Raw genomic sequence first — 15,518 nt, forward strand, 5'->3', positions numbered from 1 at the left:
CTTCCTGGACTTTTTGCCCCGTACTTCTCGACATAAATCACATGAAAGAACGTCTAATGACGTCACATGATAAAGATACCGACATGGAATTGAAAGCTTGGATGTTTAAAGGATTCCATATGATTACGCGTAAATTCAGAATCTCATTTTCTTTGGGGCCCTTTAAAAACATATATTTCTTCGCCCAACTTGAATGCAATTGACCGACAATTTTCAATTTTATCGGAATGTGCTGCACAAAGGCATTAGCAATGCGACGACTCCAAAAAATTTGCTCCTCAAGAGAACTTATCGTGCGATATTACACAGCCTGTTTCCCCCACGGAGAATATTTAAGTCCCTCACAAACATGGCGCAGCAGAGATGAACACTAGTTACTAGATAACGAGAAAAGTGTTGCTATTTGTCCAATCCACAGAATATGAATGTATCAGCTTCCAAGAGTTTAAACAATCACTGAGATAGGCCAGCTTGCATATAAATAAGTTCTTCACAATGAAAGCAGGAGCTAAGGGGCTGATTTACGCATACTATGCAATCAGTAGCATTTTGATAATTAGCACTGTCAATTTGTTAAAACAAAAGAAGTTAAATGCGTCTGCATTTGTTGCTTGTGCTTATCCGCCATCATTACCGTTCAAAGGAGCGTGGGCGGCATTGATGTGCCAAGCTTCCAAACAACGGCGTTAGGCAAGAATACCCTGACAAAGGAGAGTTTTCCTTTTCGCAAAGAAAAAAAATCGTCTTCATCAAAGTTTGATGCTTCTTCAAACGTGTTACAAACTGACGTTTGTTTGCTGGTCTGTCCGATATACTCATGATCACAGTCGTTGCACGGGATGGAAACAGCGCCAGTTCGTTGTTCCCTCATTACGAGGTCCTTAGACCAAGCTTTCCGGCAAAACGGCAGGTTTTCTTTGCAAAAAGGAAGACTCTGCTTTGTCAGAGCATTAGCTCATATATAAATGTTATTTTACACTTTATAAATAATAAATTATTACTATCATTATTATTGTTATCATTATTATTATTTTATTTTACTGTATTTTATATTTTATTTATTATTATTATTATTATTATTATTATTATTATTATCATGCTTGGCTAACTAATCACACAAAAGCGATATTTCTTGTTTACAAACATTGACGTCACATTTCTTTTGGTATTCAAATTTGCCAACCACGGAACAAAAGAAGTCATTGTTTCAACAGCCAATTAAGTTCTGGTTGGCATATTAATAAAAATGGGTGACTTCACGAGAAACATCGCTATTACCTGGAGTAATTCTAAAATTATAACCATTAACCTTTGAACCGTGATGATGGAACATGACATCTGTAAATGTAAATGTAAATGTGAGCTTTTCAGGCTCAACGGGATCGGACCGAATGCATGTGAAGGCGCCCATGGCTGCCGCCATACGATCCATGTGTGATCTCGGAGCACCGCAAACCCAGCCAGATGTAATTGACTGGGAGTCGATTTTGAGGAGGGAGGAAAACCGGAGTACCCGGAGAAAAACCCTCAGAGTCAGGTTGAGATCGACTGAAACTCAGCCCACATACGACCCGAGGCCAGAGTTGAACCTGGGTCACAGAGGTGGGAGGCACGATTGATGACCACTAAACCACCCTGACTCCCCTAACATCTATTTGCACCTCAAGAAAGGGGCGCTCATTGCTAAATGGTGGCATATACAAGGACTCTTGCGTTTTTGGACGACACCTGATGAAGACACTATACAAGAGTGTCGAGAAGTTGGGTCTTTGGAATGGCTGCCTTTTTAAGCTGCATTGATTTTTTTTAAAACCAAAGTAGCATTAAACAACCTAAGAAAACAGGAGCTGAAACAGCGAGTCAACAATCGGCGATTTCGGTGGTATTTAGTCTGGGTGATTAATCCAGAATACCGAATACATTGTTTGAATTAATACACTGCGATTGAACGACCATTTCTATCTTGAACAATGACACCGCCAGAGGACATGATCCAATGTATTCTAATTAAGCTAATTAAATGGTGACACAACATAGAATGGAGAAATTGCACTGATCACCTCTTACTCTTGTATGTTATAGAACCGATCACTTCGATGGGGAATGCTTTTGTTGCTTGTGGAGTGATCTACACCATTGACAGTTACAACATACGATCCACCACAATCAACTTCGCTTACGACACGAAGACGGGAAGACAGTGGAACCCTCGCATAAAGTTCATCAACCAGTATGGCGTCAACTCCATGGTGGATTACAATCCGACGGAGAGAGTGCTGTATTCTTGGAATAACAAACGTCTAGTCACTTACCCGATTACTTTTGAGGAATATTAAAAAGCGCATCAAAGGATCGATCTGTTGGTGATGAGAAATATGCTTCGCTAGCTACTGAAACTTGCTAGAGACTCTTCTCTTGGTTTTATGATCAAAGATTGTAAACATCAAGTGAAGCTATGATCTTCGCAGTTATGAATGCAATTTTTACAATTGCGTAGAGAAGCCTGAAAAATTCAGGACTCCAACGGGGTCCTGCGAAGCGGGCTGCGAAGATCATAGCTTCACTTGATTTCATATCCGCAGTTCATATATGATTCATTTCATATACCATTTCATCATTGTAAACATCAGAAACTTATATTAAAATTGCCCTCCTCAGTGATTTTGTATTCCGCGCTTTCGTTAGAGCAATTTTCAAATGGTTATACAAAGTAATTTACGCGATTGCAATTGGTACGCTTAGGGATTAGTTTAAAAATCTGGTGCCAGTTTATCAACCAATGAGTAGGAAAACCAAAACCAATCGCGACTTGCACGCGCAATTTTTCCCACGCTTTGAGCAAGTTACATGGAAGTGCTACGAATGGATTGGTTCTTTGCTCTGTTTGCTTAAAAAATATGACGGCAGAAAAGTAAAGCTACTCCGGCTGAATGGTATTATTTTCTTGGTTGGTAGCATCCTGCGCAAATTTTCAAATTTAAATGTAGAACTGGTAAAAACAGGTTAGGTCATGAAGAAATCATCACAGATACGAGCACTTCCTTAGGAAAACCTGAATCTTTCAGCCTTTCATTTTGGTCAAATGAAAAGTACTCGAACGCTAAGATTCGTAAGTTTTGGATTTCACGGTCCGCCATTACTCACGTTCAAAACTGACCGATTGGACCTCAGAGGGTTGGATCTAGAAAAAATGACGTCATTTATTCACTAGCTTAAAATTTCAGCGTGTAAACGCAATTTATTATATATGCAGAACACGGGTTTAAACGTCTGCGCAAATGGAGAAACATATTATAAATGGGAATATAATTATCAGCGTCATTGAAAGGCCAACTCGACCTGTCGGCCGTCACAGGAAAAAATAACAATAGAAGAAACCTTTTAGCCAAACGCTAAGTAGCCAACGAGGTGCGTAGCGCCGAGCTGGCTATAATCACCTCATGATCATGTCCAGTAAGAACGAATGGAATAATTGTTTTAGTAAATACTTCACGACGAGGTTTTTCCTAGATAATTTTATTAAAGTGGTACCATGATCAAAAAATCAAATCTTTTTTACTTTGGATTTCAAAACTATGTTAACCAAACACTAAGTGAGACAAGTTTTAAGCCTTAATTTCAAAAAGAAACTTGTTTATTTTAACTGGAATTTTCTTATTTAATGGTCCGCCATTACTAAAAGAGCTGGATCGAGGAGAAAATTATGTCAAAGACTTACTAGTTTAAGAATGCAATGCGTTTGTACGCGACTGAATTAATATGCAGCACGGGAGTTTCGGGCTTTCAGATTTTGCATACATAATAAACTGCGTTTACACTCTGAAATTTTAAGCTATTGAGTGAATGACGAAACTTTCCCTAGATCCAACCCTCTGAGGTCCAGACGGTCAGTTTTGAACGTGAGTTATGGTGGACCGTGGATAAAAATCAAAGCTAAAAATAGGCCTTATTTAGGATAGCCGCCATGTTGGTTTTCAAATTGTCATGCAAAGTAGCCATGTGTTATGCTGGGAGGCAAACATCGGAAAAAAGGTAAATTGCGGAAAATCGGCTCGTCGAAATATTGAAATAACATTGCTAAAAGTCCATTTTAGTATTTAGAATTAAGTACCTTTTATAATAATTTTATATCTTTTGATTGCTTTTGACAGTTTGACTTTCTACTTCGTTATCTGCTCATTTTTCATTAAAAAAACATCGAGGTAACTTGTGTAGTCATTCTATTTTACTGCTTCGATGATAAAGATTCAATGAAGGTGAAACAAATCATCTGTGTGGCTAAAATGTTCGTTATAACCTCTCAAACTTGTGTTGTTTGCCCCCTCCGAAGTGTGTAGCTATTTGCATGATAATAGCAAATCCAACATAGCGGCCATCGTGAATAAGGTCTATTTTGCCAGGCAGGTGTTAAGCAAACACGCTTTCAAAATCTAAAGAAAAAGGCATTGATTATTTGATCATAGTACCACTTCCAACGAAAACACCGGAGAATTACAAGCTTTTGAATTTTACAGTTTCGTACCATTGAATATGTTTATGCTCAACTTTGTGGCTTTCTTTGTACCTTCCTGGACGGCATTCTCCAAAAGTTGTTATATTTTCGAGGGAGACACTTATCCGAACCTGTCTTTTTCAGCCATTTTGCAGGACAAAACTTAAACTTCGCGTCGAAAATACTTTTGTGAGACACTAACACTTGCATGGCGCACTGCTTTCCATATAAGATGAAACCTCGGTTATTCGCTGATAACCGGGATTTGGCGAGCCAACCAGAAAGCTAGAAATGCAATAACCGAGGGTCGAGTATATACTAATTAACAAGTAGATTATGATCTCGAGATTTCTATGAGGTGATAGTTTCTTTAGTGGAATTCTTACTAAAATTTACTTTAAAGAACGGTTTCCAATTATTTCTTGACGTATTATTAAACTTTGCTCCTGAAAAAGATCGCTCGGATTTAATTGCCATCTAAATTGTTCGCGCGAGCGCATCAGCTTTTTCAATAATTTCAACTTTTTTGAAAGTCAAGAAACCGTAAATGTCCTTCGTTTAGACCTCTCAGAAATTTAATTACCCATTTGCGTCCAAATTTTCCCCCAAACCTTTGAAAAAACGAAAAAAACGTCGTTATCTCCAAGACGACCTCCAGCCACTGCACACTAATGGCTGATAGTGTTCAATGGCTCAGCCAATCAGATTATAGCATTTGCATTAGTATACTAGTAGAATTCTACTAAATAGTTATATTCCTTTCTTTCCCAGAGGGTATGCATGCAATGGGCAATGCTTTCGTTGCTTGTGGAACCATCTACACAATTGACAACCTAGTACAACCTAGTACAACCTAGCTAGTACAACCACAGGGAAACCACAATCAACTTTGCGGACGACACCAGAACGGGACGGACCTGGAACCCCAACATAAAGTTAACCAACCAGTATGGCTACAACACCATGGTGGATTACAATCCAACGGAGAAAGTGCTGTACGCTTGGGATAACAAACATCTAGTTACCTATGGTCTCATTTTTGAGGAACACCTCTGAGCCCGGAAAGAAAAAAAAAATGCTGAAAAAGCGAAGTGAATAACAACCGTGTGCATCTATATTTTAACTATACAAAATTTTTCTTTTCTGCTTTAATTTAATGAGGAATGTAAAAGAAGGAGCGATAGAACGTAGTTTAATTCTGAGTTTTTTTGGGCTGGCCAATACAGCCTTCCTCAAGTACACTGGGAAACTACATTGGAGAGCATCACACCATACATTCAGACAGCTATAGTCACTTAGCTAAAGCAAACGAGTTTTATACCTTTCTTTTTATTTAAAAAACTGCGTGTCATCCTGATAAAATAAAAGAAGATGAATACCTGTATAGGTCAATTTGTAAGTCTGGCAATCGCCATGCATTGTGGGTACTTGCAAATATCAGTACATGGTCGGTCGCATGCGGCTTACAGGGCGACTCAGTTTTGCGAGTGGTATCACTGTAAGTATACAAAAATTTGGTTTTATCAACGGAGTTGATAATGTAAATTGGCCACCGTACAGAGATTCTAAAAGCTGACGTTTCGAGCGTTAGCCCTTCGTCAGAGCGAATGAAACTACCCCTTCGTATCAATGTAAGGCCTATCTAACAATTAAATGACAACAACTTTTCCTTCTGGTTGCCAGTCCCAGTCGATGAATTTGGCCATTGAAATTTCTTAACACAGCCCCTTTAAATAAATGAAATGAAATGAAATTTGCAGAGGATGGAACCGGATCGAGAGCGGACCGTTCTATACATTAAGTCAATAAAATTGTTTTTTCCCTTCTTTTTTAATATCTATTTTTTCTTCTTTCATAAAATAGGCTCTAAGACATTTCATATTTTACATTCATACTACCCGCCCAGACAAGCGATTTGCTATCTGGGAGCTGTTGCTGTGGTCTTTGTGAATCAGTTTTCCGAATAAATTTGAACTTGAGTAAAAATAACAAACAAACTGCGGTTAAATGATGAAATGGTATATGAAATGAATCATATATGAACTGCGGATATGAAATCAAGTGAAGCTATGATCTTCGCAGTTATGAACGCAATTTTGAAAAGGCTTCTCTACGCAATTGGCTTCTCTACGCAATTGTAAAAATTGCGTTCATAACTGCGAAGATCATAGCTTCACTTGATTTCATATCCGCAGTCATATATGATTCATTTCATATACCATTTCATCATTGATTCATTCCTCACAGGACCATTAGAACCCACAAATGACCAGCTCCCAACGGCATTGGTTTGATAGCTCAGTTGGTTAGAGCGTCGCACCGGAATCGCGACCCCGTTGAAGTCCTTAATTTTTCAGGCTTCTCTACGCAATTGTAAAAATTGCGTTCATAACTGCGAAGATCATAGCTTCACTTGCGGTTACAAGCATAACGAGATAACGCATGTTGTAAAACTTTTGATGGACTTAACGTTTCGTATGCTCCAACATACATCTTCAGAAGTAACGGTTACCTAAAGTACAATTGAATTTAAACATGAAGACCAAAACCAAATTTGAACTTGTCTCCACATCTTGGCTTTGAGTGACCTTAGTATGGAGTCGTAGTCTTCTGTGCTATATTTACTTCCTCTGCTTCTGTTTCTGCAGTCATTCCTCTAACCTTCTTCGAGTCCTTCGAAAGAGTTTATTCCTCATTGAAACCCCTCAACGGAGGTCGGAAAGCAAACTTTAGTTGCAATTTTTCGTCAAAAAGGAAAGTGAAATCGGGAGGTCGATCTTGGCTTTGAAATCATTAGTCATGAGTTACACAAACTGTTTGTTAGTCATACATCAATGTAACGGGAAGTTTTGCACCTTTTACTTCCTCTGGGTCTGTTGCTACCGCCATTCTTTTTATCTTCTTTGATTGATTTGAAGTAGTTTATTATTTAACCTCAAGGGTACTTCCCGGCTAACGAATTTTAAATATCTATTCGTTTCATTTATCTGTGTTGGACATCTACGTCATGACAATTGATGGTCTGAATCTGACGTCACGGCGGCCATGTTGGTGTTACAGTACAGAACAATTCAGTAAAATGCCTTTTGGGAATTTGACTTTATTATTACGCAAAACTTGTGAGGCCATTTTCTATTGTTTTTTACACCAACATGGCCGTATCATCACGTGGATGCAAACCAAGAATATGGCAAGAATACAGCATTTAACCAATTTCATTCCTAGCAGTAACGATTGACACTAGTAGAGACCTTTAGAGAGGACGAGGACTACGAGTACGACTGAGTTTTCCGTACTGAGCATGCGCATAAGGTTTAGACGCCGACATTTTTCAAAGTGCACGTGCTCAGAACGGAAATATCGTACTCCTAGTCGTCCTCGTCCCCCTACCTAATTGTGACCTGGGGCCCGTTTCTCGAAAGTCCTGAAACTTTACGGGCCATTTTCGGGTGTCACAATTCCCTTTGTATCTCAAGAACGGAGGGAATTCAAGTCGTCAAACTTCACAGTTATATTTCTTCTTCTTACTTTGAAAACATGTCAAAAGATCGGCTTTTCAAAACAAGCGGTTGCCAGTTCACAAATGGCTTTTCGGGCCCGAAAAGTTATCGGGACTTTCGAGAAACGGGCCACTGAACTTAGTTCAGTAGCCGAGCTTCCACGAGTCTTCCTAGGGCATTCGGACTAGTGATATGATCCTGCAAAGGAGCTTTTCGATCCTTTCCGAATATCCCCGAGTCAACATTGAAAAATTCATCTCTTCATTTCGTTTACCATGCAGGGTCAACATTGCCATCTCCTGGATTAATTTATCGTACTCCTACTATTTTACCTTCCTGAACTCAGTGATTAACGCGTAATATTTGCGCAATCGTAATTATTTTGTGATGATTCCATTTTGTTGACGTTGTACAGTGTTGGTTACAGTTAAAGTAATACTACTACTACTACTACTACTACTACTACTACTACTACTAATAATAATAATAATAATAATAATAATAATAATAATAATAATAATAATAGTAATAATAACAATCATGCACCTTTAACTTTATTTTACAGAGGATAGGAGAAAAATCCTCTAAAACGCACGCTGCACTTAGGTCATAGTATTGCGCGTTTTTAGTATCAAAATTCAAATATGCCATTTAAATTTTCAATTCGACTATTCAAACTTTAAATTCGGCAATTCAAATATTCAATTCGACAATTGAGATATTTAATTGAATTGAAGGTTTGAATTTCAGTTAAACCCCATGAGTAAGCTGGAACCTATATTTTAAGAACCTGTTGGCTTAAAATCTGTCAGTTATACGTATACCCCCTCTAAACGAGAACCTGTTGACCCTAAAATTTGAAACAGGCTCTTATTTTCTAAAATATAAAAAAAAATTTGTGCACTTTGGAAAATATAACTACGAACACCCGCACGTAAGATGGAAATTACTTTAGGCTACAGCTGATGATGTCATGTGATCTTTCGATTTAACTTATTACAGTCATTTTATAGGAATTTTTAAATTCTGTATTTGAATTTTATTCAGATTTTGTATAAGGGATATCGAAAAACTGGCCGCTGCATTGGGACAACAACCTCGTCCCCAGGGTCTCTCTTCTTACCTTCTTACCCTGGGGACGAGGTTGAGGGGACAAAGGCCGAATATCACTAAATTCTGCTATCTATAACATGATTTTTTCCTTCAGAAAATAAGAACCTATTTAAGAACCTAAATAACTTAAATTTCGGTTAATTACCATTTATGTGAGAACCTGCCAAGCCTAAATTTTGAAATGGAAGTTTCTTACTCACGGGGTTATACTGTAAATGGTCGAGAGAGCAAAAGGCTGAAAAGGTAAATTGAAGTTCTCCAAACACTTTGTAACTGACGAGGATGTTTGTAACATCAAAACATGTCTCAATAAATTTAAAAAATGTCATCTTCTTTTCAAAAATTTCAAGGTTTGAATTACCGAATTGAATGTTTGAATTGTTGAATTGAAGGTTTGAATAGCTAAATGTTTGAATTACCAAAAACGAGCCATACTCTTGCAGCATATTTTTTAAAACTCATTAAGGATGCGTTCGATTGACCATATTCTGGAATAGGAATACAAGGAATGTAAGTTAGGAATCCTTTGTTTTTATGGAGATTCACATTAAAATTGTCAAACGTCTGCTAAAATGCTATTTTAAACATACTTTTATTACCCTTGCTGCTTCGAAACGCACCAAACATATCGTTTTAATCATCACTCCACGTCTTCTTATTCCGGAATAGGGTCAATCGAACGCGCCCTAAAGCTACTGGGTCTTTCCGGTTGCCTCTCTGTTGCAGTTATATCCGGGCACTGCGCGCCATTTCACCACTTACCACTTTCTTTTGGTTATTTTGCCGGAAAGTGAATTTTAGTCGTAACTTTTCGTCAAAGAGAAAAGTGAAACTGGGAGATCGATCTCGGCTTTGACCTTGGTCATAAGTTACATGCTGATCTGCTTGGCGTTGGTCATGCATCAGAATGACGGGATATTCTCAAGTTTCTACTTCCTCTGTGTCTATTGCTATCCCAGTTCCTTTTTATCTCCTTCGAATCCTTGGACGGACTGTATTCCTCTCTGAATCTCCTCAAGAGCTCAACAAACTTTTGAAAGCTCAGAGTTTATCAGAGATTGGTAAGTGAATCTTAAGTCGTCTATTTTCCAGTGTTGAAAGCTTAACCAGTATTTTCCTAAGAGATCCACTAGATATATAAGTGTTTGCTAACTCTGTCTTTCAGATTCGCGGCTATCGAGTTATTCAGCCATCGAAATGTTTCGATATAGTCACTTGGTTTGCCTTCTACTCGCTTTGGTGGCTGTAAGTAATTCTTTTTTTCGAGTAAAATAGTTTTAATTCCATGTTGTCAGTAATCTTATGGTATTCTTGACTCCAGCACAAGAATTCCAAGTTTCTTTGCGTAGCAAGGATTTCGCAGTTAGTCGAAGCGTGGCACGCTTTTTCGGAACACCCGATTACGATCGCAAGATCGTGAAAAGCCTACATGAAAAGTAGCTACATGCATACATATAGCAATGCGAACGGTAGTTAACCCTCTTATTTCTTAAAAAGATTATTGGATTTCTGCAAAAGAGACAGGAAAGCTAGAGAGTACATGATTATCGTCACGGGGGATTTAAATTCTTCATGAAATCCCAACGTCAACTATTTAATATAAAGTATGTAAACTGTTCAATCAGGCAGGGTCCTTTGCTCAAATAGCTTTTGGGGGGGACCCCATTATATGGGGCGATATCAAGCTTCGCTATGTTCAAATAACCGGTGGCTTGAATTTTCTAGTTTTGAATGTTTTTGAATTCATATTATCTCATTGTCTTTGCAGACTGATGCACTTGACAATTCCACAGTCAATTTGCGCACCAAAAGAGCCTTGTCCACTAATGATCTCGTCCTGGAACTGGCAAGTCTCTAATTAAACGTTGGAATTTTCGCATTTAGTTTAACTTTGCTACAAAATACATTTGTTGTAATTGTTCCCTTCCCAAGTCTCAATGCATTCTAAATATTTTGACCTGAGTGAGGGGGTGGGGGAAGGGGTGCAAGAGAGCACCCCAAGCTCCTCCCCTGGCTAAGAAGGTGAGGATAAAAAGACAAAAAAACGGGGGGGGGGGGGGAAATCGATCGTCGGACTTATCAAGAAAATTTAGGGCAATTTCTTTTTTGTAAAAAGCCTGGAAAATACAGTGCCCAACTTCTTTCATTTCGTAATCAAGTGTTGTAAGGTTAACTTGCTAATCAGTTTTATTTAATGAAAAGCAGTGCGGTTTGCATTATGACAAGGTCAACTCCAGCCTCTCTTTCATTCAAAGGCCGGAAACTTGAGAAAACGACTATAAAATTTCCTCTCAACTGCGATGATCACTTCTCGATTGGAAAATTTGATTTATCACGCTTAATATTTCAGTACGTAGCATCAAGATGTTGCAGGTAAAATCCGTTCTCAGGTTGAATCCGTTTTTACCTAGGTTAAATCGGTGATCCTCAATTATCTAGGTTGAATACGCACTATACCTAGTTAAACCCCTATAAAAGTATTGAAAAGCTCTGTATTACCCATCTCACCACTTCTTAATGTTTTGTATCATAGCATTGTTATCTACAGCTCAGTATCTATACAATTTTATATAATAACCCAAGTTATTCAAGGATTTTGATTGGTTCTTGCCTATGATCTATTAGAGGACAGACGCACCATTGACGTCACCATCAGCTTTTATGCGAGTGTAGTTTAATTCTTTATTATATAAAACAAGTAAATTCCATGTAGCCTTGGGTCTGTTCAGTAATAGATCACAGAAGACGTCAAAATGTGGTAAGAACATAAGTGACACACTCGGCTATCGCCTCGTGTGCCACTTTTTTGTTCTTACCACATTTTGACGTCATCTGTGATCTATAACTGAACAGACGCACGGCAACATGGAATCTGTTTGTTAAATACATTCAGTCTCAACATTACGACATCTTAAGGGAACAAAGAACTCTTACTACTAATCACTTACTGGTACTCGAACGCCGACCCTCCAGATCCATACTCTTGTGTCTTTACACTACAACTACAAACATGCTCAATTCACCACAGCTCTTTTCGTTATTTACTTTTGTATAATAAGTCATTTGATATCCATGTATAAAAACCAAAACTAATCCTAACCTGCTCCTAATTTTTCTCTAGGCTTAATTTAGGCTCCAAACAAAGTTCCTTCAATTCATCTGAACTATCTGCGGGAATCCTTGAGTTATGTTAACATTGCCAGGCTTTCTACTCCTAGAATACGAAAGAATCGGTGATAAAAAGAGTGGTCCACGAGCCCCTTTTGAAGCTTAAAGGCGTTAGTTTATACTTACCTTGACGAATATTAATCACAACTTTTAACTTGTCTTCTTGCTAAGTATCTTTTCTCCATTGCAAATGATTAGTATAAAAATCCAGGTTTTCGCGTGCCAGGGCAGTGGTGTGATTTTTATACTACCGTAGAATTCCGAAAGTAACGGCCCTCGTTACTTTCGGATTTTGCAGGCAAAAGGGGCCGCTCCTTTGGGGGGCCGTTATTTTCGGACAGGTAAAAAACGTTTGTAACTCGAAGTGGTCTTAGACAAAGAGGACACCTATTATGAAATTTAAAAGTCATTCCATTTATGCATATTCCGACAATGTAACGTAACCAGATGAACAAACAGTAAACAAAATAGCCTACCTTAATCGGTACGCTACATACACCATCACTAGTATTATACTGTACAGTATATTTTGACTCTTTGCTGACAAATTAATTTCAAGACAGTATTGCAGCGTTCACAAGTTTCACTCACAGATTAAATCATGCAAAAAACTGAAACTGTAACTGTAACTTAAGACTACAAGATTTTTGTAGTAAAGTGAGGAAGAAGATACTTCTAGTATCCCAAAGACGTTAAAGTTTCGTTAAGTTTCAAACTCGCTCAATGTTTGAAATTGGAGTTGAGAAAATTTCACTTCTGATTTATGCTTGTGCTCCAAGATAATTGAAGTTTTCTAATCTGTATACATTGAACGATAATAACGGTTTCACGACAAACTTTTGTGTTTTTCTTGTTCGAGTTACTACCAAAGAAGAGATATTATTTGTATTTATCTCGTTCCAGTTAAATACGTTACGTTAAATACGGCACTCCTTAAGATCGCTTTGTAAGCCGACGGAAAGTAATGCTTGAAATGAACATTAAATACAACAGTCACAACAGCGTTTTGTTACCGTTTTGGGGTAATTTTTCAAAATGCCGTTCCTTTGGGGTAGCCGTTACTTTCGGGGGGCCGTCACTTTCGGGATTTAATAGGAGGGCAAAAAATTAACGTTATTTTCGGGTAGTCGTTACTTTCGGGGGGCCGCTACTTTCGGAATTCTACGGTAATCATCTGCAATGGATAAAAGATACTTAGCAAGAAGACAAGTTAAAAAGGAGAACAGCTCAATTTCTGGTTGCCGTCCGCATCTCAAAAACGGAAGTTCTATTATATTTACAAAGACAAGAACATGTAAATGTTAAAGAAGTTCTATTGTATTTACAAAGTATTGGTGCAATTTTTACTTTACTGAGTCTTTCAGTAACATGTTGTTAAAAAAGCTCAAAATTCTTTAGCAGACATATATGCAAGAAAAGAATTGTACAAAAAGAGGTGTATTTCACAGATTTGTTTGGATACATGGCTGTGATAAATCAATCACCTCGAACTCAGCGCGTCAATACTTATGAGAAATTATTACTGCCGCAGGGAGCGAGCCGGAACCGAACAAACGAGGCCACTCTTTGATCGGGAGAACACATTTTCCTTCGAAACGCAAGGGATTGTGGTCAATGGCTCAAGGAATTGTGGTTATATGCCAATGAAGGAATAAAGATGCGCGTATGATCTTCGAATCCTCAAACTACAGATATTTTACACTGTCGCGCAACAAAAAAATAACTTCGAAATCGCTCAATGAAAAAGGTCAAGAACTTGGAATGTTGTAGGAAACAAATCTTTTAACCACCTCTCCAACTCTCAGGTCTGTGCGGTACATCGTTTCTGAGTTATTTGCCGAAGCGTTTCACGCAACTTTATATAGAGTTTGTATGGAGTGGTCCACCAATATGGCGGTTGGTAATCAAGGTGACAATTCGGAAATTCAAAATGCTGTATTTTCGAAACTTACAGAAAGATTAATTACTAGGTCATCTTCAACCTCCTTTAGATAAAAATTCAGAAGACCTTGCGATTTGATAACGTCACTGTGAAAACCATATATTGTTTTCTTTCTTTCTTTCCTCTTTTTGTACCGTCCCTGCTCAAGACCTATTAAAATCTCCGAGTTCAATTCCACCCACGAAGGCGTCGTTAAATTACCGGAAACATAATTGAACATCTCCCCTGCCCTCGGCAGTATTTATACCATTTACGTAAACCAGTCTTTTAAAAAAAGCCTTAGTTACAGACTGCGCTGAGGCGTTTTTGTTTATCATCTTAGAGGAAGAAATACAGGGGCACCCAACGAATCTGTTCCTCACATTATCTGTTCCCCAGAGGAATCTTGCTGGCTGGCAAAAATACAGGTGTTTCGATTAGCTGGCTGGGAAATTTTGTTATTGATAGAGGTTTTGCCTGGGAATTACTGACTTTTTCTAGCATTTCAACCCGAGCTGGCTGTAGAAACTCTGAAGACCAAGGACGACTAAAAAAAAAAAAAAAAAAAAAAAAAAAAAGGACCCCTTCCCTCTCCCAGAGAGTAGTCACAAACATACGACGGCTGGTCAGAGTGATTGCGCATGCGGAAAAAACCTGTTTTGTCCCGGTTTTGTCGCTTTTATTCGGTCGTTTCGGATCGAGGGATTTGAAAGCGCGCGGAATTCCTGGCTGGGAAATAAATTTGATCAGCTGGCTGGGAAACCAACCAATTTATCTAGCTGGCTGGGAAATTTCTTGTGTGTCTTGCTGGGAAAAAGGAACAGATAATGTTTTCCCAGCAACACTGAAAAACACCTGAAAATGCCTTAATAACATTTATTTTCATTAACTGGGGTATAATAATACATTTTACAACAAATTGGTCGTTGGGTGCCCCTGGAAATAAACACTGGTCCTTGGTTTGTCCTGTTCTTTACTTTCATTTGTTAGATGCATAGGATGATTATTGATGAGAAGCATGACTTGGCTAAAGCAGGCAACAGTGTTAGCAGTCTCCAGAGAGGTTTGTCTACAGGCACTTGTGAGCTTGTGAGAATTGGTTTTTGTTCCGTCAAGTGTTTTGGTGAATTCAACATAGCAAGTACTTTATTCCAAGAAACTACTTTCTTTTTTCAAATCTTTAAAGTCACTTTTAATATTCTTAAAGTAAATGACTTGTTTGTCGTTTGTTCATGATTGTCCTGCTTTTGGATTTATTCAGAAGATCAAATGGTTTTGTCAAGTTCGCTTCTTGTTCTTGGTTCGGCAAACGCGATCATGATAC

General features: G+C 38.2%; 1 protein-coding gene across 1 annotated transcript in view; it reads left to right on the plus strand.

Annotated features, from left to right (window-relative positions):
- The first annotated feature begins 10,077 nt into the window (after positions 1 to 10,077).
- Positions 10,078 to 15,518, plus strand: part of LOC138050797 (olfactomedin-like protein 2A) — a 13,797-nt gene continuing 8,356 nt past the window's right edge. Inside the window, exons 1-4 of the mRNA XM_068897084.1 lie at positions 10,078 to 10,166; positions 10,271 to 10,350; positions 10,874 to 10,951; positions 15,185 to 15,257. Coding sequence (XP_068753185.1) covers positions 10,303 to 10,350; positions 10,874 to 10,951; positions 15,185 to 15,257 — 199 coding nt within the window. The 5' untranslated portion in view covers positions 10,078 to 10,166; positions 10,271 to 10,302. The remainder of the gene's footprint in view (positions 10,167 to 10,270; positions 10,351 to 10,873; positions 10,952 to 15,184; positions 15,258 to 15,518) is intronic.

This window comes from Montipora capricornis, chromosome 6 (assembly GCF_036669925.1).
Source record: "Montipora capricornis isolate CH-2021 chromosome 6, ASM3666992v2, whole genome shotgun sequence".
NCBI lineage: Eukaryota > Metazoa > Cnidaria > Anthozoa > Scleractinia > Acroporidae > Montipora > Montipora capricornis.